General features: G+C 44.3%; 2 protein-coding genes across 2 annotated transcripts; one reads left to right on the plus strand and one right to left on the minus strand.

The window, feature by feature from the left end:
- Positions 1 to 961: 961 nt before the first annotated feature.
- Positions 962 to 6,048, plus strand: LOC132569129 (vitelline membrane outer layer protein 1-like). Its single transcript, XM_060235311.1, has 3 exons — positions 962 to 1,039; positions 3,027 to 3,124; positions 5,736 to 6,048. Exons 1-3 carry the CDS (start codon positions 962 to 964, stop codon positions 6,046 to 6,048), a joined length of 489 nt encoding a protein of 162 aa, XP_060091294.1.
- A 2,116-nt stretch (positions 6,049 to 8,164) lies between these two features.
- LOC132569000 (vitelline membrane outer layer protein 1-like) lies at positions 8,165 to 17,609 on the minus strand. Its single transcript, XM_060235185.1, has 3 exons — positions 17,327 to 17,609; positions 12,857 to 12,954; positions 8,165 to 8,485 (listed from the first exon to the last, which is right to left on the minus strand). The coding sequence occupies exons 1-3, from the start codon at positions 17,495 to 17,497 to the stop codon at positions 8,185 to 8,187; spliced, it is 570 nt and encodes a 189-aa protein (XP_060091168.1). The 5' UTR covers positions 17,498 to 17,609; the 3' UTR covers positions 8,165 to 8,184.
- Positions 17,610 to 26,277: the final 8,668 nt, after the last annotated feature.

Below are 26,277 nucleotides of genomic sequence, written 5' to 3' on the forward strand. Positions count from 1 at the left end.
CTCCAGCTGCTCTGCTCTGTTGTGCTCCTCTCAGACACACACACTGTGGCTAATAGCCACTGATGGACCTCTGCTCCATATTTTTATCTAATCCCCTCTTGAAGGTGGCTATGGTTGTGGCCGCCACCACCTCCTGTGGCAGTGAATTCCACATGTTAATCACCCTTTGGGTGAAGAAGTACTTCCTTTTATCCTTTTTAACCTGTCTGCTCAGCAATTTCATCAAATGCCCACGAGTTCTTGTATTGTGAGAAAGGGAGAAAAGTACTTCTTTCTCTACTTTCTCCATCCCATGCATTATCTTGTAAACTTCTATCATGTCTCCCCGCAGTCGACGTTTCTCCAAGCTAAAGAGTCCCAAGCATTTCAACCTTTCTTCATAGGGAAAGTGTTCCAGCCCTTTAATCATTCTAGTTGCCCTTTTTTGGACTTTCTCCAATGCTATAATATCCTTCTTGAGGTCCCAACGATATACGCTCATCTAATGGATGTAGAACAGAGGACATTCTTCCTTGCATGCACACAAAACTAATAGCCTTGTGTCAATTCTAAAAAAAATGCAAGGAGCACAAGGAAAGCCATGGCTGGGTTGTGGAGGACAGATAGACTCCTTTCCTCATAGATGGATATGTGCTCAGCCTACACCTTGGGCTGATTGCCTTGGGCAGAGTTGGCAATAGCCTTGGGCGAAGATCGGATCAGTGCAAGATCACATCGACCCCAGTATGGAATGTGCCCATCTGTGCTAGCCAGTGGATTAATGATGCACCCTAGCTATTTTCAGGCAAGAAGAAAAGTTCCCAGTCTCGGAAGCTGTTGCCATTTCCCATTTTCTCTGCAAAGCGGAGGCTTCAACATGCAGGTTCCTGGTCCAATTGTATTTTTCTTGCTGCTCTCTTGCTGCCCGTGGAATGCGGAGTCACAAGATGTCACAAAAAATGTCGCATCCATTCTTACGGTGATGAACGGAGGACAATGGGGCACGTGGGGAGCAATGAATAACTGCTCCAGAAGCAGGGCCAAGGGGTTTTCACTGAAGGTTAGCATAATTTCTCTCCCCTCTTTTCCTTCCCTGTCTATTCTTCAGGCTGTCATTTGGGGGATATCTTTATTTTCTTCTATTCTTGGCTTCTGTTTCTAAAGGGCTCTGGTATTAGGTTGTTGCTGGACAGGGTGACAGAACAATCTTTGCAGCAGGGATCCCATGGGACTGATGGGAGTTCTTCTTGAAATATGTAGAGAGGCCTCAGTAATGGCAGTGTAATTTCAGTTTGCGAATGTTTCCAATATAAGAGAGGTGAGGGAATGTTGAAATGTATGGCTATGGAAGAATGTATGAAGGGGGAAAAAACTTTGTTTGAAGATCAGTCATGTTTCTGTTAACAATGGATCTAGTATGATAGAATGGCTAACTTCATTATCCCCAGTGTGACATCTTTAAGCGCCATGATTCCCACCAATGTGTTTCTTGGATCCCACTTGCTTCCGCTCCAAAGGAAAGACCCAGTCTTGATGTTTTTAATACCTCATTGAAGCAATGTGTTTCAGAAGACCCCAGGAAGCATCACTCGCCTTTCATGTTTTGGTGGTGTCTGCAGTCTTCCTAAAAAAGGATCCACAAAATCACCAAATCTAATCTGGATTAGATTATTATATTTATTGTATTTACCAAATATATATTCTACCTTTTCTGCCCTTACAAGGGTTGCCAATTGGCTAACAATTTAAAACATACATGATAAAATTGCATTGTAAAACCATTAAAACCAACGCCTTTTCCAAACATACCTCACCAGGACAATTTAAGAAAGAGTTAAAAGTCAGTTAAAATACATATAAAGCATAAAACATTGGTTAGGAAGGAGAGATTATTGAGGCAATGCAGAACAAAACAGAAAGTCTTCACCTCCTGGTGGAAGATGGGAAGAGAAGGGGACAGATAACTCTCCCTGGGGAGAGAGCTGCAGACTTTGTTACCATGATCGTTGCCACCTGCCTGTTCTCATAAAACAGAGGCTCATGAAGCAGGACCTCTGAAAATGACCATATTGTAACACTGAGAAGGAAATTTGGGGAGGAGGGAATTCTGTGACCTTCTCTGTGCACCTTGGAGGATGAAATATTTGCTATCTAGCTAGTACAAGAGACACAGATATGACTCAAAACTCAAATTGATTGATTTTATTCCTCATAAGCAGCATCTGTGCATTTTTGGTCACTATAGTTCTTCTATAACAATCAGGGCTTTTTTCTAGAAAAAGAGGTGTCAGAACTCTCAAGAGGGAAATGAAGGGGAAACACATCAGTGCCCCTCATGAACTTTTAACATTTTTTGAGAATTTTGTTTCTACAAAGAGGTTTCCACTCCATTTCACTGTGTTGGAGAGCCAGTTTGGTGTAGTGGTTAAGTGTGCCGACTCTTATCTGGGAGAACCGGGTTTGAGTCCCCACTTCTCTACTTGCACCTGCTAGCATGGCCTTGGGTCAGCCACAGCTCTGGCAGAGGTTGTTCTTGAATGGGCAGCTGCTGTGAGAGCCCTCTCCAGCCCCACCCACCTCACAGGGTGTCTCTTGTGGGGGAGGAAGGTAAAGGAGATTTGTGAGCCGCTCTGAGACTCTTCGGAGTGGAGGGCGGGATATAAATCCAATATCTTCTTCTTCTTGTTCCCTCAGAAGAAAAAGCCCTGCTAACAATCTTTTTCTACTGGAATGTCCAACAAGGACAAATTGCAAAATGATTGCTGTAGTAAAGCCACAGCACAAAATCTACCAAGATGGGGATGCAATTTATGTTTAACACAGCCTATTGTTTCTTTTTATATTATAGAAGTCTATGGTATCTAAAGCTGAATGCCCGGGTTTGTTAATAGATGGTATCTCCTAAAGATGTACATCAACCTTTGTATTGCTAATAGTCTTTATCTTATGATGATGCCAAAAGTGTAACTGTTTAACCCATAATTGTTCCATTTCATAACTTATAAGCCTTTTTTTCTGTTTTCATCCATTATGTGGGATTTTCCTAGATACAGACCAGGCAAGGGCACTTTGCTGATGATACTTCCCTAAACGGCATTCGCCTAATTTGCAGTGATGACTCAATCATCACATCTGCAGTGGGAGCGTAAGTACTTTTTTTAAAAAAAAAGGTATTCTCCAATAATATCTCTCCCCTTCTTTATCCATATTTTTCTACTACCATACCGTCATCTCCAGGATGAGCAAAGCAAAGAAGAACAATGTTTATTTCTTTCTAACTGAGGTCCAATCAAGAAGAGCTGAAGATCCAGAATGTGGTGTTTCATGTATTTAACTAGCTGTCACAGGTTGCTTTTACTATACATTCCTCTGACAATTTAAGAGGGGAATTTTGTTGGGATAATGTTATGTTGAGCCAGCTTGGTGTAGCTGAGCTAGTTTGGTGTAGTGGTTAAGTGTGCAGACTCTTATCTGGGAGAACTGGGTTTGATTCCCCACTCCTCCACTTGCACCTGCTGGAATGACTTTGGGTTAGCCATAACTATCGCAGGAGTTGTCCTTGAAAAAGCAGCTGCTGTGAGAGCCCTCTCAGCCCCACCCATCTCACAGGGTGCCTGTTGTGGGGGGAGAAGATTTAGGAGATTGTAAGCTGCTTTGAGTCTCTGTTTCAGAGAGAAGGGCGGGGTATAAATCTACAGTCTTCTTCTTCTTCTTCATGAGGAGCCCCGTGGCACAGAGTGGTAAGCTGTAGTACTGCATTCCACGCTCTGCTCATGAATTTGAGTAAAATTTTTCTTTCCTGAACCTTATAGGCAAAGTGCTCCAAACCACTGATTGCCCTCCTCTGTAATTTTTCCATCTCTGCAATATCCTTTTTGAGACACAGTGACCACAACTATACACGGTATTCCAAATGCAGGTGCGCCATTGCTAATGCTTTGTACATCATTAGAATGCCAGCTGGTTTATTTTCAAGCCCTTTCCTAACAATCCTCAGTGTGAAGTTTGTCTTTTTCACTGCTGCTGCATGCTGGGTTGCCATTTTCACCAGACCCCAAGACGTCTTTCAGTTATAACCAGTTCACAGCCTGTCAGCATTTATTTGAAGTTTGGACTTCTTGTTCCAGTTTGCATCACCTTAGACTTACCAAGAGTGAACTTGATTTGCCACATTATTGCTCGATCACCCAGCTTAGAGAGATCTTCTCTACCTCTTTACAACCTACTGTAGCTTTCACCATCCTGTATAACTTGGTACCATCTATAAACCTGGCCATGACACTGCTCATCTCCAATTTCCAAATTATTTATCAACAAATTAAACAATATATTAGTTGAAACCAGGCACTTAACCCCCCCCCCCCTTTGGGGATTAAAAAACAGGTGTGCAAGCGTGTGTCTGCAATTTACATAGGAGTTTACCATTTTGCCAAGTTGCCCCCATTCTGTTACAGATGGGCTTTGCTGGGGCAGTGCTGGTATTAGGGCAAAAAGGTTTACCTTCTATTAGTTGCATCCCATAGGCTGAAGCGCTGCTGTGTGGGGCCTTCTCTAATTCCATGCTTTGTTGCTGAGCCAGCCAGTGCAGATGGAGAGAGGCTAGCAACTTCATCAGATGGAGGCCATCCACCCCAGTTGTCCCATGTGAGACCTCCCTGGGTATGCAGGGGTCCAATATGATTAGCCAGGTGTCTTTTTTCCACTTTAGGTCAGATCCTTTTTGGGTCAGGTCTATTCAGGTCATTTTTGGGGCAGGAGCACACTGGAGCGGAGCTCTGCCTGGGGTGTTCAGGGCTCCGGTTGGCAAGCTAGGGAAGGAATGATTTCTGCTTTCCCCAGTGTGCCCACTGCAGCGGGTGTGCTGGCAAAAGCATGGGGGAGCTCTTGCTGGGCTTAAAAAAAAAAAAAGCCCTGGGTCTATTGTTCTCTAATGTTTTTTATGTTATTTTAAATTAATTGTTAATTTTTAATGCTTTTATATATTGTATCCTGTTATCTTTGATCTGTTGTAAACAGCCTAGAGAGCTTTGGCTACAGGAGGAATAGTAATGAAATTAATGATGGTGATGGTGATGGTGATGATTATGATGCATGGAAAGACTTTCCGTGGACTATGTGGGAAGGAAAGAATGAGGGAGAGAGTGAGAAAAGAAATCTGACCTGCACTGCACTGAAGAGAGGAAAGGGCCCACAGATTCATTGGGCACAGTAGGAGGGGCTGAGGAGAAGAGCAAAACAGCCTCGCCTCATACTTGCCCATCATCCCCTGGGGTAGCATCATGAGTGCCAGCAGCCCCAACCAACGCTGATGCCAACAGAGGCTTCTGCAGTGGCCATTGCATGATGCTCAGTTTAGGAGAAATGTGTTAAGCTCATGTGTTGTATGTTGCTAGCTTCTCAAGGAAATGCTGTGAACATAGTGGGGTGAGGAGCTGGCTGCAGTGGGTGGAGCTGGAGGATGGGGAAGGTGCTGGAAAGGAAAGAGAACCTTGTGGAGGGAAGACACCTCATCGAGTTGCCTGCTATTCTCTGGCAATCCCTGGGAATGTTTTGCAGGGCAGTGACTCATGTCCAAGTGTGTTTTCAAGTTCTGGATGTTTATACTATGGCAAAACACAATGACCACAAACAAACAAAAAACCATGGGACTTTCTTGCCATGAGATGCTTGGACAATTTGACTTCTAAGCAGAAGATGGTAGCCACTGATGGAATGTGTAAAGTTTCTTACAAACGCTTTCTTTCTTATTCCGAAAGGTATGGTACCTGGTCTGATGCATTTTTATGCCCTTCTGGCTTATTGACTTCATTCGTGCTCCGAGTGTCACCACGGTCAGTTTTAGGTGACGATACTGCAGCCAATAACATCAAGTTCAAGTGCACAGATGGAACTGAACTGGAAGGAAATGGTCCTGCGTTGGGCGATTATGGCTCGTGGAGTGGTTCCTGCAAAGACGATGGCATTTGTGGGATCCAGACAAAGGTGGAGATGCCCGAAGGATTTTTTTCCATTGATAACACTGGACTCAATGATGTGAAATTTTTCTGTTGCGCTAGTTCCACTGGTTAGGAGGAGGAGTTCAATTTCTAAATAATACATAAAATATAATAAATAAATAATAACACTGCTCAGTTGGCAGGTCTTTTGTGTCCCTGTATTCATTTTTTTTCTACAAATGCCCCTTTTTACAGGTGTAAAAAAAAGGAGGGAAGCAAAGGAAGACTCATCACGTAGGACCTTCCTGTTTCCCTTCAATTGGAAAAGAAATTAGGGTTGACAGCCTCCAGGTCGAGACTGGAGGCCTCCCTGAATTACATCTGACCTCCAAACTTCAGAAATCATTTCCACGGAAGAACATGGCTTCTTTGGAGGGTGGACTCTATGGCATCACATCCCGCTGTGGTCTTTCTCCTCTTCAAACTCCATCTTCTCCAAGCTCCACCCCCAGATCACCAGGACTTTCCCAACATGGAAGTGGCAACACTACAAGAAATTCAGAAGACTTCTCATTCTAGTCAAATGGGGGAATGAGGCTGAGAACCCAAGTTTGCAGATTGTGTTTATTTTATTTCTAGCACACCTTTCTCACTAAGACTCAAAGTGGATACCACAGTGAAAGTCAATAAAATTAATTTAATTTAATAAGCAATCTGATAACATGAGGATCCCATAAATCTAAAACAAAGTATGAAGTACCAGACATGATGTGTTATACAAAGCATAAAACGGTATTACAGAAATATATAGAGTGAGAACAGAGTAATACATACAGCAAATGCATAATATATTCCATACACGGTGGTAGAGTTCAGAGTCACATTTGTTGGAAGCACCAGATGCGATGTCCCTGTGAATCAGACCTCCAGAAGCAAGTGACCATAGAGCAGTAGGTGGTTAGGCAAACACTAAGCATCTTCCTGTTTACTCTCTACTGTCACTCAATCCCTTTGAAGTGTAGATCAACTCTCTTTAGGAAGGCAACTCCCTTCCATCTTCTCTCTCTCTTTCTCTCTTCCCCTCCCCACTCCATGCACGCAAGATGAGGTTGAAGGATCTCTCTGCCTCCAAAGCCATCTTTTAGCTAGATAGTATAGGAACGCTCTCTGTCTCTCTATCCTGCACTATCAAACATGTGTTTCTAGAATAAAGTAGATATTATTTTGTTTCAACTTGAAAATTGGCACTGAGTAACTTTGAAACCCTGCAAGCACATGGTTAGGTCTGATATGAGCACTACTGTGTGCTCTGCTGGCTAAAGAAGGATCTGGACCCCCAGAACCAGTACCCTTCCTACACCAATCTTTTCATCAAAAGAACCTTCCTGAACCATCCTCCTATAATTTAGCCAGGACCTTTTTTTGAGCAGGAACGCATAGGAATGCAGTTTTGGCTGGCTTGGTGTCAGGGGGTGTGGCCTAATATGCAAATGAGTTCCTGCTGGGCTGCTTCTACCAAAAAAGTCCTGACTATAGCCCTGATGTATATGAAAGTGCCATCAAGTGGCAGCGGACTTACAGTACCCTCAACAAGGGGCTTTCAAGGCAGGTGAGAAGTAGAGGCAGTCTGCCATTGACTGCTTCTTCAGAGTCTTTCTTGGTGGCCTCCCATCCCAATACTGACCCTGTTTAGCTTCAGAGATCTGATGAGACTGGGTTATACCATGCTACCTTCCCTCCTGCATAGCCCATTACCTTTATAAAAATGCTGTCTTGTCCTGAACAATCCTGTTCTACATTGTTTGTGAAATGACAGAAGCATGGAAGCCTTCCTGATGTTCTCAGGCAGCCTGTTCCATAAGATGGTGCCACCAGAGAATACCAGGGTTTTGTGGGGTTTTTTTGTAGCAAGAACTCCTTTTCGTATTAGGCCACACACCTCTCATGTAGCCAATCCTCATCGAGCCTACAGTAGACCCTGTACTAAGAGCCCTGTAAGCTCTTAGAGGATTTGCTACATCAGGGGGTGTGACCCAGGAATTTTTTGTAGCAGGAACTCCTTTGCATATTAGGCCACCCCCCCATGTGAACTGATCTCTGTCACTTGGAGAGCAGTTGAAATGCCAGGAGACCTCCAGCCAGCACCTGGAGGCTGGCAACCCGACCACTATATATATGATGCAGAATGAATCCAGCATATATATGATGCAGAATGAATCCAGCCAGCAGTGACTTTTCTAGAGCCCCCAAATGGAGGAGTTGCCAATATTTAACTGCAACAGAAAAACCTGACATTTTCGAGGCCAGTGGGATCCACTGCATTGTATCTCGGCACTATATCGACCTTTGTCTGGATCCCACAAATGCCACCCTCTTGACAGGACTCACTCCATGCAGCATATTCACCCCATGCATGTCCACTGCCTTCCAGTTCTCTTCCATCTGTGCATTTAAACTTGACATTTTCAGCTGCAGTATTGTCATTTATGGGTTCACGGGCTGACACGCGGAGTGAGAATGAATTCAGAAAGCCAGACTTGCATGACTCTTCTTTAGACCAGGTCCCATACCTTTTAAGAAGAAAAGAAGACCTGTTTCTGGGAGGTTTTACACAACCAGTCTTCTAGGCTACATTGTTTGGATAGTAATTAACCCGAGGAGAGTTGAATACGCATAAACTGGAGACATGATCACATAAACAATGTGTGTCTGCCACTCCTAACACTAATTCCCAGGCTGCTTTTGAAACCAAATGAAATATGTCCAAATGGAAAGATGCCCGCTCTGGGTTGGGGAATTCCTGGACTTTGGGGTGGGGCTGGAGCCTGGGGAGGTTGGGGTTTGTGGAGTGGAAGGACCTCAGCAGGGTATGATGCCATTGAGTTCACCCTCTGAAATAACACTTTCTCCAGGGAAACTGATCTGTACAATCTGGAGATTGGTTATAATTCCAGGAGATCTCCAGGTCCCACCTAGAGGCTGACAAGTCTAGAAAACACATCAGTTCTATTTTCACTATGCTTTGTTCTTCAGCTCCTTAAATTGCCTAGCCCACAATTTCTGTAGAAATCAGTTAGTGGTGAGCCTCCTTTGGCTTTTTTCTTCTTTTTTGCATGGTGTGCTCCCAAATCCCTCTTCTGTATACTACCCAGGCATATCTTGTACAGTCCTCTTCCTCCATGGAGGTTTTACTCTTCTGCAGTAAAAACATTACTGCTTCTGCTTCTTTTACAGTCCTCCTCCCTTTCTTACGCCCTCATCATTTCTACACATTAACTTCTCAAAGCCATAATTTGCTAGTACACCCTCTGCTCTGCTCCCTGCAGTACATTACAGAAAATGGAGAAAATATGGAGATTAGCTTCTGCCAACAGGTAGCGATGCTACACTTCACCATTCTCCGTCTGAAACTAGTTCCGTTTTCCCCTCAAGCATCCCTGTGAAACACTCAGAAATGTTCAGGGCATTTTCAGTCTGAAACCTGTTCCTTTTGTCTTCCAGATTTGCAGGCTTTCTGGTCAGGTAATGCTAGAGAAGGGGTTGGAACTGAGAGCCACTCTGGGGCTATGTGAATTTGGCTGAGCCACTCAGGAAAGCAAATTGATGGTCCTTTCTGATGGTGTGCCCAGGGGACCTTGACAAATAGCTCTGTCAATAACTGATCTGATAACTGATAAATAAGTGGTGTATTCACAACTGGCAATCATGACATAATCCCAATCTGTGGCAGTTCAGGATGGGTGGCCATGTGAGTCTGTCTGTAGCAAGAGAAAAGAGCAGGAGTCCACTACCACCACAAAGACTAACAAGATTTGTGGCAGGTAGGGTTGCCAGGTCCGACTCATCTGGGGACTTTGGGGGTGGAGCCAGGAGACTTTCCCATTCCCTAAATAAATAAATAAATAAAAACACAGCAGCACAGTTCTGAATACAGTCTTCACTTCTTCACCCTCTTTTTTTGCCTACCCTGGCAGCTGCACTTCCACTAAATGAGATTGAAATTTGTCATACCCCCACAAGTCCCCTTGTCAAGCGTTGGAAGCATTTCTAAGCATGGCTTTTTCAGGGGAAATGCACACACACTCACAAAGCAGCCAAAACCAACAATTTGCAAGCCCACACTTTTGTGATCTCACTGGGGCAATTTACTCATAGGAGTTGCTGAATGTAACAGTCTGCTGTATGGCAACCAGCTTCTTCAGACAGGAACAGGAAAGGAGAGCAGCCTAGGGGGTGGAGTTTTCCCTCATCCCATAATCTAGTTCTAGTTTACACTTTCCTATCCATTTTACTTCTGAAGCAAATGCAAAACTGAGGGACTCTGCTCTCTGCCTTTCTCACAGCTTCACACACTGGGGCTCTGACTTAGGGTTGCCAGTCTCCAGGTGGAGGCAGGGGATCCCTTGGTTTGGAGGCCCTTCCCCTGCTTCAGGGTCATCAGAAAGCAGAGGAGGGGGAGGGAAATGTCTGCTGGGCACTCTATTATTCCCTATGGAGACCAATTCCCATAGGGTATAATGGAGAATTGATCTGCAGGTATCTGGGGCTGGTGGGGGGGGTGTTTGTTGAGATAGAGGCACCAAAGTTGCAGCATAGCATCCAGTGCCTCTCCCAAAAATACCCTCCAAGTTTCAAAAAGATTGTAGCAGGGGGGCCAACTCTATGAACTCCTCCAAAAGGAGGCTGCAAAACTGGGGGGCCTGGGGATTGGCAAGCCTAGTGGCAGGGTATGAGCTTTCATGATGCAGAGTTCATTTCTTCAGATATCTCTTCAGACTCAAAAAGCTCATACCCTGCCACAAATTTTGTTAACCTTTATGGTGCTTCTGGACTCTTACTCTTTTCTACTGTGTGAATTCCTAATTTCAAAGAAGGTGTTTACAAAATGTTCTGTCAATGAAAAAGCATTTTATTTGATTTTATTTCCTCAAAGAGTCAATCTCATGACTAAAATGGAGTCTTCCTGCTTCCAGAACGTCTTTTCTAGAACCTGAAATAAAGTGCTTGGGAGTAAAACAGCTAGTTTTCTGTGTCAGCATAACTCAGGACAAAGAATGTGAAATGGCCCCACAGTCTTGGCCCACGATGACAACCTTGAACTAGGATGAAGTCACATTGTGAATAACAACCTCCTCGTGTGGCCTTCTATGAAGGGAGCCATGACACTTCTCTGGCTGTAATGGTAATACATAGGGGTGGAATTCTAGCAGGACCTCTTTTGCATATTAGGCCACACCTCCCTGATGCAGCCAATCCTCCAAGAGCTTACCAAAAAGAGTCTTGTAAGCTCTTGGAGGATTGACTACATCAGGGGTGTGTGGCCTAATATGCAAAGGAGCTCCTGCTAGAATTCCACTCCTGGTAGTACAAATGATGAAGCTCAGTCCAGAGGAAATGGAGGTTTTGTTGGTCAATGAAAAGCTTCCTGAGGATGAGTTAGACTGTCCTGGAGAGGAAGGAAGGTTGCACTTCCCCCTGAAGGAGCAGGTCCAGACTTTGGGGGTGCTTCTGGATTCTGGTCTATAGAAGCTCAGGAATTTCCATAGAATACAGCATGGCTCTTCCTTGAAAGGCATGATATGGCCATGTTCTGATCACATCCAGGTTAGGTTAGAATGGGGTTTTCTTTTAGGGTAGCCAGATCCAGGTTGGGAAATTCCTGAAGATTGTAAGTGGAGCTGGGGAGGGTGGGCTTTGAGGAAGGGAGGGACCTTAGTAAGATACAGTACCATAGTGTTTACCCTCCAAAGCAGCTGTTTTCTCCAAGTGAACTGATCTCTGTAGTCTGGAGATTGGTCATAATTCTGGAAGATCTCCAGCCCTCACCCAGAGGATGGGAACTATAGGTGGGGCTGCTCTGAAATTTGTCTAGAAACTTCAATTGGTCCAGAAAGCAGCACCCAAGTTATCATCGGGGACTGTATTGAATCACCCCTGCCTTGGAAGATTTACATTGGCTTCCCTTCTGTTTTGGGGAGGAATTCAAATAGCTGCTTCTTATAAAGCTTGGGGCGGGGTACTTGAAGGGCTACTCTTACCATATTGTCCAGCCCTCTAACCAGAGCCAGTTTGGTGTAGTGGTTAAGTGTCCAGACTTTGATTCCAGACCAGTTAAGTGTCCAGACCAAGTTTGATTCCCCACTTCTTCACATGCACTTCCACATGCACCTGGCCTTGGGTCAGTCATAACTCTCAGAGCTGTTCCTCTCTCTCAGCTTCACCTACCCCATAGGATGTCTGTTGTGGGGAGGGGAAGGGGAAGGAGACTGTAAGCCTCTCTGAGACTCTGAGTGATTTATTGTTGGCTTTTACTGGTATGTTTTTGTTATTGATTTGGATAGTTCTATTGATGTGTTTTTATTGTATGCCTGCTTTTCTTTTGTTGTTGTGAACTGCCTTAAGTAGTGGAATAAAAAATGTCAATGAAAGGTGCTCTCAAAAGGCACAGGAGCAGAGGGTGGGGGTCATTGTGTGACCTAATTGGCCGCAAAAGATGATGGCCTCATTGGCAGCAAACTATTCTACTTCAGTAACTATTCAGGGCCAAATTAGGTGATCCAGCATCACATCTTTCTTTATGTTTCAAAATAGCAGAAGAAAAATAACCCAGATTGGAATGGAATTACAGCAGGGCAAAGCAGCATTTCTCTCTCACCCTGTTATGGCACATTTGCATTGTCAGTTCCCCTTCTGAAGCTGGTAACAGGGAAAATGTACAGCAATCGAATCCAGTGTAATCTATTGGAAGAAGTTTCTAGAAACTGAATACATCATAATGGAGCTCCACCTCCTCTAGACTGGCCTTCAGGAATAAAATTTCAGATGTTCTTCTCTGCTTTGTTCTATGACTAGGGAAGGTCAGTAGGAAAAGAAGAGAAAGGCAGAATGATATGCTATTAGAGGGGAGAATGTGGTAAAGCTGAGAATACCAAATTACTCACTCTCCCTCTGCTGATGAGATGATTGAGCCATCTGAGCAATACAGGCGAATGCCATTTAGAGAAGTATCATCACGCCAGATTCCCTGGTAGGGCTCCACCTGGAAACATGAAAAAATATAGACCAGAAACATAGAGAGGAACTTATTAGTAAAACAGAGTCTTCGTGTTTATATACTTCCAAGAACCAGATAAAGGGCATTTAGTGTTCTTGTAAGGGCAGATATTATAATCCCCATATATTGATCCATACTACAGCCTCATTTGGAATAGTGTGTGCAGTTCTGGCCACTGTATCTCAAAAAAGACATTGCAGAGCTGCAAAAAACACAGAAGAGGGTAACTAAAAGTGCAATCCTAAAGAGATCCAAGTAGTCAGCCGTGTTGGTCTGAAGTAGTAGAACAAAGTAATGAGAGCCAGTTTGGTGTAGTGGTTAAGTGTGCGGACTCTTATCTGGGAGAACCGGGTTTGATTTCCCACTCTGCCACTTGCACCTGCTGGAATGGCCTTGGGTCAGCCAGAGCTCTTGCAGAGTTGTTCTTGAAAGGGCAGCTGCTGTGAGAGCCCTCTCAGCCTCACCCAACTCACAGGTTGTCTGTTGTGGGGGAGGAAGATAAAGGAGATTGTGAGCCGCTCTGAGACTCTGAGTGGAGGGCTGGATATAAATCCAATATCATCATCATCATCATCATCATCATCATCATCATCATCAAAATAGGAGTCAAGTTGCGCCTTTAAGACCAACTTAGTTTTATTCAGAACATAAGCTTCCTCGTCTGATGAAGTGTGCTTAGAGAGTACACGAAAGCTTACGTTCTGAATAAAACTATAAGTTGGTCTCAGGCCACATAAGGCTTTGAATGTCAGTACTAAAACTCTGAAGTGGATCTGGTACTGAATTGGTAACCAGTGCAATTTGCATAGCATCGGCCAACTGCTTGCCCGTCAAGGCAATCCAGTTAACAGCTGTGCTGCTGCATACTGTTGCTGTATAATACTATGCTATACGAGGTTATATTATAAATTGACTTCCTTTCTAACTGCTACTAATTTGCTGTATTTGATTGTGATTCTCTTTATTTAAAGCAATAAACTATTAATGCACAAAACTTTCCACCATCCTAAGGAGCCTTCCTCCTACTTAAATGGCTGTTCTGTTGGAGCAAGAGTCTCCTATATTGAAGAAAATCTTCTCAGCCTGGAATAAAGTTTTAAACTTTGCTCAGTGAAATGTTAAGATGGGGTAGGATCCACCTCCATAACTTCCCGGTCCTCTCATTAAACTTTCGATGTGCTGAATCAGTATATCCAAATGCTGTGGCTACTGCCTTGTAGTCTACTTCAGGGTTTGTGAGAAAGGCATAATGTACATGTGGCAAAGTGGATGAAGTTACTGTGCAGTGTGCTAACTTATTTGTCCACTCTTTGGTCTGATGTATAAACTGGCTAAGTAGGATATTTATACCTTGCCCCATAGCATATCAAAAATAGAATGAACTCTTTCTCTCTCGCACTCTTTTTTTTGGTATTTCTGTGTTATAAACATGTGTGTCTGGAAGCCATGGCTGATTTTTGGTGACCCCTAGTGGGGCTTGGATATTTCAGAGTGGCGGCTTGCGGTTGCCTGCCTCTGTGTCCTGCCCTGGTATTCCTTGGAGGTTTCACACCCAAGTAGTTGCCAGGGTTGGTCCTGCTTAGCTTCTGAGATCTGACAAGATTGGCCTTGCCTGGGCTACTCAGGCCAGGGCAAAAACTGGCAGAACATGGAGCAAAGTCTCTTCAGAAGATTTCTGTAGGTGTACAGACTGACACTGGAACAGATAGTTCCTGAAATAACTCATTGTTAATATCATTCATTCCAGAAACTTCTACATGAGCTTGTGCCGTGTATCCTTGATTCCATATTAGAACTTTAGAATGAATGGACATCTGTGGATAATAGGACCTCCATTGTGTAACTGTGGGGCCTAACTGGATGTTGCAAAAGCCAGAACTGTTATTATTCCATACATTTCCTTTCTCTTCCTGTTCTGCACATGATTGTAAATCATTGCACGATGCATTTCCTTCTTCCTGTCATTGGTTGCAAACAATGATGGGGAAACACACAGCACAACAATGTCATATACTTTTCTCCTTTTCTCCCAATACAAGAACTCGTGGGCACTCAATGAAATTGCTGAACAGTTGAGTTAGAATGGATAGAAGAAAGTACTTCTTCACTCAAAGTGTGATTAACATGTGGAATCCACTGCCACAGGAGGTGGTGGCAGCTACAAGCATAGACTGTTGAATCAACATATGGAGCAGAGGTCCCTCAGTGGCTATTAGCCACAAGGTATAGATGGAACTCTCTGTCTGGGGCAGTGATGCTCTGTATTCTTGGTGCTTGGAGGGGGCAGTGGGAGGGCTTCTAGTGTCCTGACCCCACTGGTGGGCCTCCTGATGGCATCTGGTTGTTTTGGCCACTGAGTGACAGAATGTTGGACTGGATGGGCCATTGGCCTGTTCCAACATGGCTTCACTTATCTTCTTATGTTCTTAAAATGTCTCAGTCTAGGTGCTGCTGACAAGGACACACTCCAATATTTCCCAGATGAGATTAGGGACACTCCTGCACAAGTGGGTAATCCTAGGGAAAGAGTCAGATAATTCACTAGCAAGGTCTGGCAGACGCTGGTAGCGCCAACACAATCTGGACTCTGAAGGGTCAAATGTGAAAGCTCAGAGCACACAGAGGCAACTAACTCTGTTGGAATATACAGTGTCAAATGTCAAAAAAGAAAAGGCTTCTGCATGGGGCAACAACAAAGGGGAATTCTGACAGAGGCTTGATTGCTAGCCTTTGTTAAACTGTTAAATGGGATTTCCTGGTTTGTATACCAGTTGCAACTTTTGGACTTGTTTCTTCTCTTCCTTTCAACCAAGTAGCTGGAAGCTTCGAACTTCTCTCTTTCTCAGTGCAGTCCTAATGAAAGTTACACCCTTCTAAGCCTATTGACTTTAATGGAATTAGGAGGCTGTAACTGTACTTAGGATGGCACTGTTTATCTTGTAATACCATTTCTTAAATATACACTCTGTTCCTTTTTAACTGGATAGGTCTCCCAGCACTGTTCTTCATGAACAGTCTGCCAGCAGGTTCTGGGTGATAGAAGCAGTAAGGCGTGTAAAATACCGATATGCTCTGCACATGTAGAATTAAGAAGTAGGGATTAATGTAGTGTCATATCTTTCACGCAAATTAGAGACCCAAATGGCAACTCAATCTCTGCCAGTAGTCTTCAACCAGAGAAAGAATTCATTCTGTTCTCTCCCACACAATTCACTTTCTGTTCTCCATCACTTTCCTTCTAACTATTTTTGACACAACCTCCTGGCTTCTAGCCAACAGCATAAACATCTAATTTGTATTTAAAGCTTAGCCTTTTTGGTCAGAAGATCTGCGATTTTATTTAAAAATGCATTTTAGGTCTTTTTTTATTTTCCTATCCCAAAGAGGATTCATAGCAATGAATTGAAGAATGATGCTTTTGGGCAGTTATACTGGTTATAATACAGTGGTTTGTAGGATCTCTTATGCACAGATATTGGGGCTGTTTTAATTTTAAATTTTAAACACACACAACCCCCAGGCATGACAGCTTTCAAGTGAGATGTTTAACTGTAGGATAGTATGTAATCCATTGCTGATATTGCGTTTAGTTAAAGAAGACCTGAAAAGACACATTAATATCTCTTAAGAAATTTAAAAATCTATCGACACCTTGTTGTGGAGACGGTTCTTATGTCACTTTCTCATTGTTGTCAAGGCCTTTACTTCTGGAAAAAGAGGTGCGGGAACTCTCAAGAAGAAAATGAAGGAGAAACAAAGGGTGCCTTTCATGAATTTTTAAACATTTTTTTGAGAATTCTGTTTCCACAAAAAGGTTCTGGGACTCCGTTCCATCGCATTCCCCCAGGAAAAAAGCCCTGTTTGTTGTTGCCATCAAGTCATAGCTGACTTATAGTGACCTCTTAGGATTTCAGAAGTGGCATACCATTGTATTCCTCTACTTCAGCGCTCTGATATTTCTTAGTGGTCTCCCATCCAAATAACAGCCCAAACCAGTCATGCTTAGCTTCCAAGATCTGAAAAGACTGGGCTAGCCTAAGTTATGCAAGTAAGGGTCACTCTCTCTAGCTGCAGCTTAATGCCAGAGCTCTTCACAACCATATACTGTTTGGGAGGGGATATCGGCTCTCTCTTCTTGTCCTTGCTATTGTATGTTTGTGAAATGAGGTTTTTAGCTTATTTAAAGAACAAAAGGCTACTTTAAGTCCCATTGATTGAGAGAAAAGTGGGGTTCAAAGACCTCTAATAAATGAAATAACATATCCCATTTTGAAGAAGAAAGTCAAGAGTAGGAGAAAACTGGGACACAGAGCACTGAGCCTGCAAGAGGGGAGGGAGAGAAGGAGAGATGGATTACCTTCAAGGAAAATTTTTGGGCATAGCCAGAAGCACAGACCTGCTTTGGTCCCCATATACTCCCACTCCATCCGTTAGGCACCGTAAGTGTGGAGGTGGTATCTCGTGGTTCCACAACCCACAGATAACAAGAGAGCAGGAAGGAAACAGCAGTAGTAGTGGTAACCTGCATACTGAAGCTTTCATTCAGCAGAGAGAGAGTTTAATGACAACAGCCCCAGAGAAGAGGAACCTTATTTTATAGAAAGTGAACTAAAATGCCTCATTAATCCAATGGCAAGCATCCATGGGCACATTTGCCACCATGCCAATGTGCTCTTGCAGCGATCATATATTCGTCCAGGTGAGTTTTCGATTCACTGCACCCTATTAAACTTTCACATTGTTAGGATTTGTATTGGTGGGTTGGAGCTCTCCTCAAGGGTGATTGCTGCAGGGTAAGTGGATATTCATCCATAAGGAAAGGGATCCATCATTCCTCACCATCATTACTCACAGTTCGATCTTAAATTTCCTCAGGACTCCATTTTTTTCCCTAGCACTGGCACAGGTTATTTAGATTTGTGTGAGTGCGAGGAAGAATGGTTTCTCTAGATTATGTCCTTCAGTTCAATATAAAGTAGAAAAATGGAAGCCTCTCTGTGATTTTCAACAACAAGCCTGTCGTACCTATGGAGTTAAGAGCCTAGCAATGTTTACAATAAACTATAATAATCACACTAAGCTCTCATATGCTCCAGCACCTAGTGTTGGCATAAAGTTATGCTGACTGAAAGAATGGCATGAATAGAAACGGCCTTCTCCATCTGTCTCCTGCTGTACCTACATAGCCCTGGTGCAATTCAGTATACCAAGATAACAGTCAATGCTTCTTCGTCATTATGCATGATTTCTAGTCTCAAGGGCTGACCCATGTATAATTTATTCTTGTGGCTCCGAATAAGGGTTCCGTATAATGTAAAACTTTGAGGAAGTAGCATTGAAATCACCTGTATAACCAGAGAGCATGTCTGTTTTCTCCATTTCTCTGTTTATTCAGTCTTGATATGTCCATGTGGAAGTGACTTTACCTGTTGAATGAAAGCTACCGGTACATGTGGGACCATTCAGCTGTTAAGGATTATTGAACTGTGGGAACAACTAAGCATTGCATCACTGAAGCTCTGATACAGTGGATGCCAACAGAGACTGTCATTCAGTTTTAATTTCAATTTCTCCACAGGAGGAAGAGTTTATGTATGTATGGAACTGTTTTCCATTACCTTTATATAGTGATGTAGGGGGGTAGGGGGGTAGGCTCCCTCTGGGAATCCTACCCCCCCCCCCCAGGGAAAGTGCATGCGCAATACATAGCCTCTCCTCTCCCGGTGTAGTGAACGCCGCGTGGTCACTGTCTGGCTATGCCTGGCAGATGGTCACTGCAATGGCCTCTCCTGCATTACTGCATCCGTAGCAACACCTTCTCGCTGGTCCCCCCCGTTTTCACAGAGTTTGCTACGTCATGGTGCGACCGAATGTCCGGCGGTATAACCGGATGGGCAGGCTGGGCCCACCAACCTCGCCAGCCTAAGAGAAGGAAAACTCTAACATCAAACCCGGGCAGATAGAGCTCGTTAATGTAATACCAACCACCTGGAGGACTCGCTGCCGGCGTCCCGGCTTACTGGGCCATGGCAGATGACCCCCAGGTGAAAGGGTGGAGCCAGTACCGCGCACACTGCGCTTCACCTAAAAAATTCTAGGTGGGAGACTTAAGGCCAGGACCTCCAAGGTGGCCTTCTCGGAAGTGCTACCTGTTCCACGTGCAGGGCAGGAGAGACAGGCGCAAATTAGAAGTCTCAATGTGTGGATGAGACGATGGTGTAAGGAGGAAGGGTTTAAGTTTGTTAGGCACTGGGATGCTTTCTGGAACAAGCCGGAGCTGTACAAAAGAGACGGTCTCCACTTGTCTCCGGATGGAACCAGGCTGCTGGCGCTTAAAATCAAAAAGGTGGCAGAGCAGTTTTTAAACTAAATCTTGGGGGAAAGCCGACAGGAGATGGAATGTCTCTGGTTCGGGAGGACTCGTCTCAAAGAGATGAAGGGTTGGCTTCTATTTTTCTACCGAGTAACGGATCAGAGTTGTCCACTGTGATGGTGACAAACAGTATGGACTGTCTGCTAGAGTCTCGAGGCGGCAGGAGAGAGGTGGCGGGCCTAGCTTGCTTGGGAAATTATAAATGTTTGTATGCAAATGCTAGAAGTGTCCGAAGTAAAATTGGTGAATTGGAATGTTTAGTGTTGGGAGAAAACATAGACATTGTGGGAATTTCAGAAACTTGGTGGAATGAGGAGAATCAGTGGGACACGGTGATTCCTGGATATAAGTTATATCGGAAGGATAGGGAGGGAAGGGTTGGAGGTGGGGTGGCTCTGTATGTCAGAGAGGATATACGGTCCAGTAAGACTGAGGTCAGAGAATTAGATTCCCTTTTAGAAATGCTTTGGGTTGAAATAGAGGGCCCAAAAGGAAATTTAACTATGGGAGTTTGTTATCGCTCACCAAATCAAAAGAGAGAGGACGATTATAATATGATGGAGGGATTAAAGATAGCGGCTAAACGTAAAAACTGTGTCGTAATAGGTGATTTTAACTACCCGCAGATTGATTGGGTCAATATGTGTTCTGGTCGAGAGAAAGAGATTGAGTTTCTTGATGCTCTCAATGACTGTGCTATGGAGCAGATGGTCTCAGAACCTACCAGGGGTGGGGCGATCCTGGATCTGGTCCTAAGTAATGCCCAAGACTTGGTGAGAGACGTAAAAGTGATTGCGCCGCTTGGGAACAGTGACCATAATGTTATTGATTTCACCATTTGTATAAATAGGGAGTTGCCCAAAAAGACCGCCACAACCACATTTAACTTTAAAAGGGGTAAATTTTCTGAGATGAGGAGGCATGTGAGGAGGAAACTGAAAGGAAAGGTAAATACGGTCAAAACCCTTGGGGAAGCTTGGAGACTATTTAAAACTATAATCCTAGAAGCTCAGATAAAATACATACCACAAGTTAGGAAAGGCACAAACAGGTATAAGAAGAGGCCAGCATGGTTAACAAACAAAGTAATGGAAGCTGTAAAAGGTAAGAAGGACTCCTTTAAGCGGTGGAAAACCAGTCCAAGTGAGATTAATAAAAGGGAACACAGACAGTGGCAAATCAAATGCAAGACTGTGATCAGGCAGGCAAAAAGGGACTATGAGGAGCATATTGCAAAAAACATAAAGACCAACAATAAAAATTTCTTCAAATATATTAGAAGTAGGAAACCAGCCAGGGAAGCAGTGGGGCCCTTGGATGACCATGGGGTAAAAGGATTACTGAAGGAGGATGGGGAAATGGCTGAGAAGCTGAATGCATTTTTTGCCTCCGTCTTCACCGTGGAAGATGAGAAGTGTTTGCCCGCCCCAGAACCACTAATATTGGAAGGGGTGTTGAAAGACCTGAGTCAGATTGAGGTGACAAAAGAGGAGGTCCTACAACTGATAGACAAATTAAAAACTAATAAGTCACCGGGTCCGGATGGCATACATCCGAGAGTTCTGAAAGAACTCAAAGTTGAACTTGTGGATCTTCTAACAAAAATCTGTAATCTTTCATTGAAATCTGCCTCCGTTCCTGAGGACTGGAAGGTAGCAAATGTCACCCCCATCTTTAAAAAGGGTTCCAGAGGAGATCCGGGAAATTACAGGCCAGTCAGTCTGACTTCAATACCGGGAAAGTTGGTAGAAACCATTATCAAGGACAGAATGAGTAGGCACATTGATGAACACGGGTTATTGAGGAAGACTCAGCATGGGTTCTGCAAGGGAAGATCTTGCCTCACTAACCTGTTACATTTCTTTGAGGGGGTGAACAAACATGTGGACAAAGGAGACCCGATAGATGTTGTTTACCTTGACTTCCAGAAAGCTTTTGATAAAGTTCCTCATCAAAGGCTCCTTAGAAAGCTTGAGAGTCATGGAGTAAAAGGACAGGTCCTCTTGTGGATCAAAAACTGGCTGAGTAATAGGAAGCAGAGAGTGAGTATAAATGGGCAGTCTTCGCAGTGGAGGACGGTAAGCAGCGGGGTGCCGCAGGGCTCGGTACTGGGTCCCATCCTCTTTAACTTGTTCATAAATGATTTAGAGTTGGGAGTGAGCAGTGAAGTGGCCAAATTTGCGGATGACACTAAATTGTTCAGGGTGGTGAGAACCAGAGAGGATTGTGAGGAACTCCAAAGGGATCTGTTGAGGCTGGGTGCGTGGGCGTCAACGTGGCAGATGCGGTTCAATGTGGCCAAGTGCAAAGTAATGCACATTGGGGCCAAGAATCCCAGCTACAAATACAAGTTGATGGGGTGTGAACTGGCAGAGACAGACCAAGAGAGAGATCTTGGGGTCATGGTAGATAATTCACTGAAAATATCAAGACAGTGTGCGTTTGCAATAAAAAAGGCCAACGCCATGCTGGGAATTATTAGGAAGGGAATTGAAAACAAATCAGCCAGTATCATATTGCCTCTGTATAAATCGATGGTGCGGTCTCATTTGGAGTACTGTGTGCAGTTCTGGTCGCCGCACCTCAAAAAGGATATTATAGCATTGGAGAAAGTTCAGAAAAGGGCAACTAAAATGATTAAAGGGCTGGAACACCTTCCCTATGAAGAAAGGTTGAAACGCTTAGGGCTCTTTAGCTTGGAGAAACGTCGACTGAGGGGTGACATGATAGAAGTTTACAAGATAATGCATGGGATGGAGAAAGTAGAGAAAGAAGTACTTTTCTCCCTTTCTCACAATACAAGAACTCGTGGGCATTCGATGAAATTGCTGAGCAGACAGGTTAAAACGGATAAAAGGAAGTACTTTTTCACCCAAAGGGTGATTAACATGTGGAATTCACTGCCACAGGAGGTGGTGGCGTCCACAAGCATAGCCACCTGCCAAGCTATTCGGCCTAGAAGTTAGTCTGAAGAAGACAGAAGTTCTCCACCAGCCTGCACCCCAGGAAGATTATCACCCCCCCTGCATCACTGTGGATGAATCAGTTCTGAAGACAGTCCAGCAGTTCAGCTACCTGGGGTGCATCATCTCCTCAGATGCCAAGATCGACAAGGAGATTGACAACAGGCTGGCAAAGGCAAACCGTGCATTTGGCCGACTGCACAAAAGAGTGTGGAGCAACAAGCATCTGAAAAAAGGCACAAAGATCAATGTTTACAAAGCGGTTGTGATGACAACCCTCATCTACGGCTCCGAATCGTGGGTTTTATACCGTCATCACCTGCGACTCCTTGAGCGCTTTCATCAGCGCTGCCTTCGCACCATCCTCAACATCCACTGGAGTGACTTTGTGACCAACACTGAAGTCCTCAAGCGGGCGGAGGTTACTAGCATAGAGGCACTGCTGTTGAAGACGCAGCTGCGCTGGGCAGGGCATATTTCTAGGATGGAAAACCACCGCCTTCCCAAGATTGCCCTGTATGGCGAACTCTCCACCGGCCATCGAAATAGAGTGGCACCAAAGAAGAGGTACAAGGACTCCTTGAAGAAATCCCTTGGCACCTGTCGCATCAACCATCACCAGTGGTCTGACCTAGCCTCAGATCGCAAAGCATGGAGGCACACCATCCACCAGGCTGTCTCTTCCTTTGAGAACGCATGCATAGCTGGTCTTGAGGACAAAAGGAGATTGAGGAAGAATCGCACTGCTACAGCACCAACACCAAATCAGACTTTTCCCTGCAGCCACTGTGGCCGGACCTGCCTGTCCCGCATTGGTCTTGTCAGCTACCAGCGAGCCTGCAGCAAACGTGGACTATTGCACCCCTCTTAAATCTTCGTTCGCGAAGCCAAGCCGAGAGAGATATAGTGATGATATATTAAATATATAAATGAAAAATTCTAGAAGTGTATAAGATTCACATGTAATAGGGACCTGTTTGGGTTCCCATTTTTTTCAGCAGTGTGTTTGTTTCATTTTCTCCAGGGCAGCTGATCTCTGCCAGTGGGAAGTCTCCAGGCCCCACCTGGAGGCTGGCAACTCTAGATGCCCCTGATTTCTGAGATTAGGTGGGTGGGAAATGGGAAGACAGCCTTCTTGGTCATTTCACCAAAGCTCTGGAACTGTCACCCCTGGGATGTTCATTTGTCCTCTTCTGTTGCCATCTTCTGCCAGTGGATGAAGACTTTTTTTGGGGTGTGTGTGTGTGTGTGGTTTGCATTCCCTCAATGATCCCTCCTTCTTAAACAATCTTTTTAATATCTTGTATGCATTTTAATTGTTTTTAAACTCTTTCCAGGATTGCTTTGATGTATGTTTTGGAAGGGGATTGATTTTAATGGTTTTATAATATAATTTTATCACATTTGTTTACACTGTTAGTTGCCTTGGTGGCCTTGGTAAGAGCAGAAAGGCCAGATGTAATTCCAAGGCAATTCAGGATCAGGCTGTGGGCAGAGCTCATGGTGGGAGTGAATGAGGCAAGGGATCCATCTTGCATCCAGGCCCAATGCCCTACGGTAGAATTCCAATTCTACCAGCACAGATCATCATAATATGGGAGTTTAATTGTGTGGAGTGGTCTGTCTGTTCTTAATAAAGAATAGGTCAGGGCAAGAGCACATCAATGTAGTAGTGAATGTGCCTATTTGCATTTGCCAGTGGATTAATGAGGCATCACAACTAACCTCCTATAAAATAAGGTTCCTGATCTCCAAGGATGTTGCCATCTACCAATATCTCTGCCGATGGGAAGTTTCAACATGCAGCTTACCATCACTATTGCACTTTCCCTGCCACTCTTGTGCTGCCTATGGGATGTGGAAGCACGAAAAGCCATCTCTACTCTTACAGTGACTAATGGAGGAACATGGGGAAAATGGGGAAAATACCATTTCTGCCCAATAGGGTATGCCAAAAGCTTTTCACTGAAGGTAAGCTCACTCTCTCTTATCTGTTCCTCTGTTCTTCAGGCTGTTCTCCATTTTTCAGTCTCACATGACTGGGTATCTTAGGAGATAGTTTACTTTTTTCTACTCTTGTCTCCTGCTTTGAAAAGGGTACACATCTCTTTTCAAAGCAGCAGGGATGGGATTCTAACAGGAGCTTCTTTGCATATTAGGCCACACACCTCTGATGTAGCCAGTCCTCCAAGAATTTACCAGGCTCTTTTTTGTAGGCTCTTAGAGGATTGGCTACAGGAGGGGGTGTGGCCTAATATTCCACCCCTGTTTAGTAGCTTTCACATTAGATTGCTGCCAGAGAGGCTGACTCAGAACAGTCTTTACATCAGAAATTCTATAGCTTGTTTTGAACCTGGTAGGAGATCTTGTTGAAATCAATAGAGAGGGGAGGCCTTATATATGGCACCATCACTTTTGTGAACAAAAATGATGGTGTCATATATGAGGCCTCCCCTCATTTCTCTAGAGATTTTCTGTCATAAAGACTGCTCTGAGTCAGCAATCTGGCACACAAACATCTGCCACTCGTCCCCGTCCTGTACTTATCCCAGCCTCCGGCCTCCACAGGCCAGCTCAAAAAGCTATCACTTCCGAGGTGGTAGCAAATTTCTGAGCTGACAGCCAGTCGCCCTGTCGGCATCTGGAAGGTGCAAGCGAGGGGCCTTGGCATGTGAAACCGCCAAGCTGCTGTAGCAGAAAAATAACGAGGTCCGCACAGAATTTCTGGTATGAAGCGAGGTTTTACTCTGGTACCACAGTAGAGTTCAGTTGGGCGACACAGCCCATCGGAACTGAACTGAATCCCCCTGAATACACACAGTTTTCTTAGCAAGCAAGCAAGCAAGCAGGCACATAGGTTTATCTGATTTCAATGTTCCCGCCTCCATACATATCTAGTCAGCCAGCTTTAAGCACACACCCACTGTGCTGTGGCCAGCACTTTAACAGAAAAGTTTCATCAGACATTCTAATTTGGAGACAAAGCATGCTCTTAGTCAATGTAATTATGATAGTGGTATTAATTAATTATTCAGGAGCTCTCCTTCACTGCCCCAAGCTGCTTCTGGCTTTTTTCCCTTAAAAACTGTTGGGAGCACTTGAGTGCTTAACTTATTTTTTTGGGGAAAGAGCGGTCTGGCTTCTGAGGCGCCTCCGCATGTGGAGGCGTCTGGCCACCTTGCAGATGGGATGCAGGCACTTCACTGGGGAACGTGTGGAGGCTTCAGGCTGGCTCTTGTCCAGCTGACCCAATTTGGGACAACCCCCAACCGTCCCAAACTGCCCGTCTGTTATCACACAAAGTGTACCTTCTGCAATAAAAGGAAGAAAGCTTGGATTTACCTGCTGTACTTTGGGAAGCCCATGAAGGGATGGCCCCGTACCAAGCCTTCTGTACACTTTCACCCTTTCTCCTGATTTCTAGGTGGGGCCTGAAAAAGACTCAGTATATCATAGTATTTATTTATTTATTTATTTATTTTATTTAATTCGATTTATATCCCGCCCTACCCCACCGAGGCGGGCTCAGGGCGGCTTACAACATAAAACCAACAAAATCAATTTAAATATATTAAAAATACATTAGTAATTATAATTATACAATAAAATACTTAAAATACATATAAAATACATAAAACACATAAAGCTCATAGAGCTCACATCAATATATACTATGCTGCCATTCTTCAAATCAGTTCTTCAGTGTTCCAATATTAGGTAGTCTGATGTTCGAGATTAGATGTTCAGGCATTCCGATAGCAATTTACTTGTATGCCAACCGGAAGAGGGCTGTTTTGCAGGCCCTGCGGAACTGTTCAAGGCTCCGCAGGGCCCTCACCTCCTCCGGGAGCTGATTCCACCAACAAGGAGCTACCACCGAGAAGGCCCTGTCTCTAGTCACTTTCAGACGGGCCTCCTTTGGCCCAGGGATTGTGAGAAGGTTTTGGGACCCCGATCTCAGCACTCACTGGG

This window comes from Heteronotia binoei, chromosome 3, assembly GCF_032191835.1.
Source record: "Heteronotia binoei isolate CCM8104 ecotype False Entrance Well chromosome 3, APGP_CSIRO_Hbin_v1, whole genome shotgun sequence".
Classification (NCBI taxonomy): domain Eukaryota; kingdom Metazoa; phylum Chordata; class Lepidosauria; order Squamata; family Gekkonidae; genus Heteronotia; species Heteronotia binoei.

Coding starts and splice junctions, on each gene's coding strand:
- LOC132569129 (XM_060235311.1), top strand. CDS start 962: ATGAACGGAGGACAATGGGGCACGTGGGGAGCAATGAATAACTGCTCC. Junction 1,040..3,026: donor CCAAGGGGTTTTCACTGAAG/GTTAGCATAATT, acceptor GGATTTTCCTAG/ATACAGACCAGGCAAGGGCA. Junction 3,125..5,735: donor ATCACATCTGCAGTGGGAGC/GTAAGTACTTTT, acceptor TTATTCCGAAAG/GTATGGTACCTGGTCTGATG.
- LOC132569000 (XM_060235185.1), bottom strand. CDS start 17,497: ATGCAGGTTACCACTACTACTGCTGTTTCCTTCCTGCTCTCTTGTTAT. Junction 12,955..17,326: donor CCCAAAAATTTTCCTTGAAG/GTAATCCATCTC, acceptor TCATGTTTCCAG/GTGGAGCCCTACCAGGGAAT. Junction 8,486..12,856: donor ATCTCATCAGCAGAGGGAGA/GTGAGTAATTTG, acceptor TCTTCTTAAAAG/GTATGGGACCTGGTCTAAAG.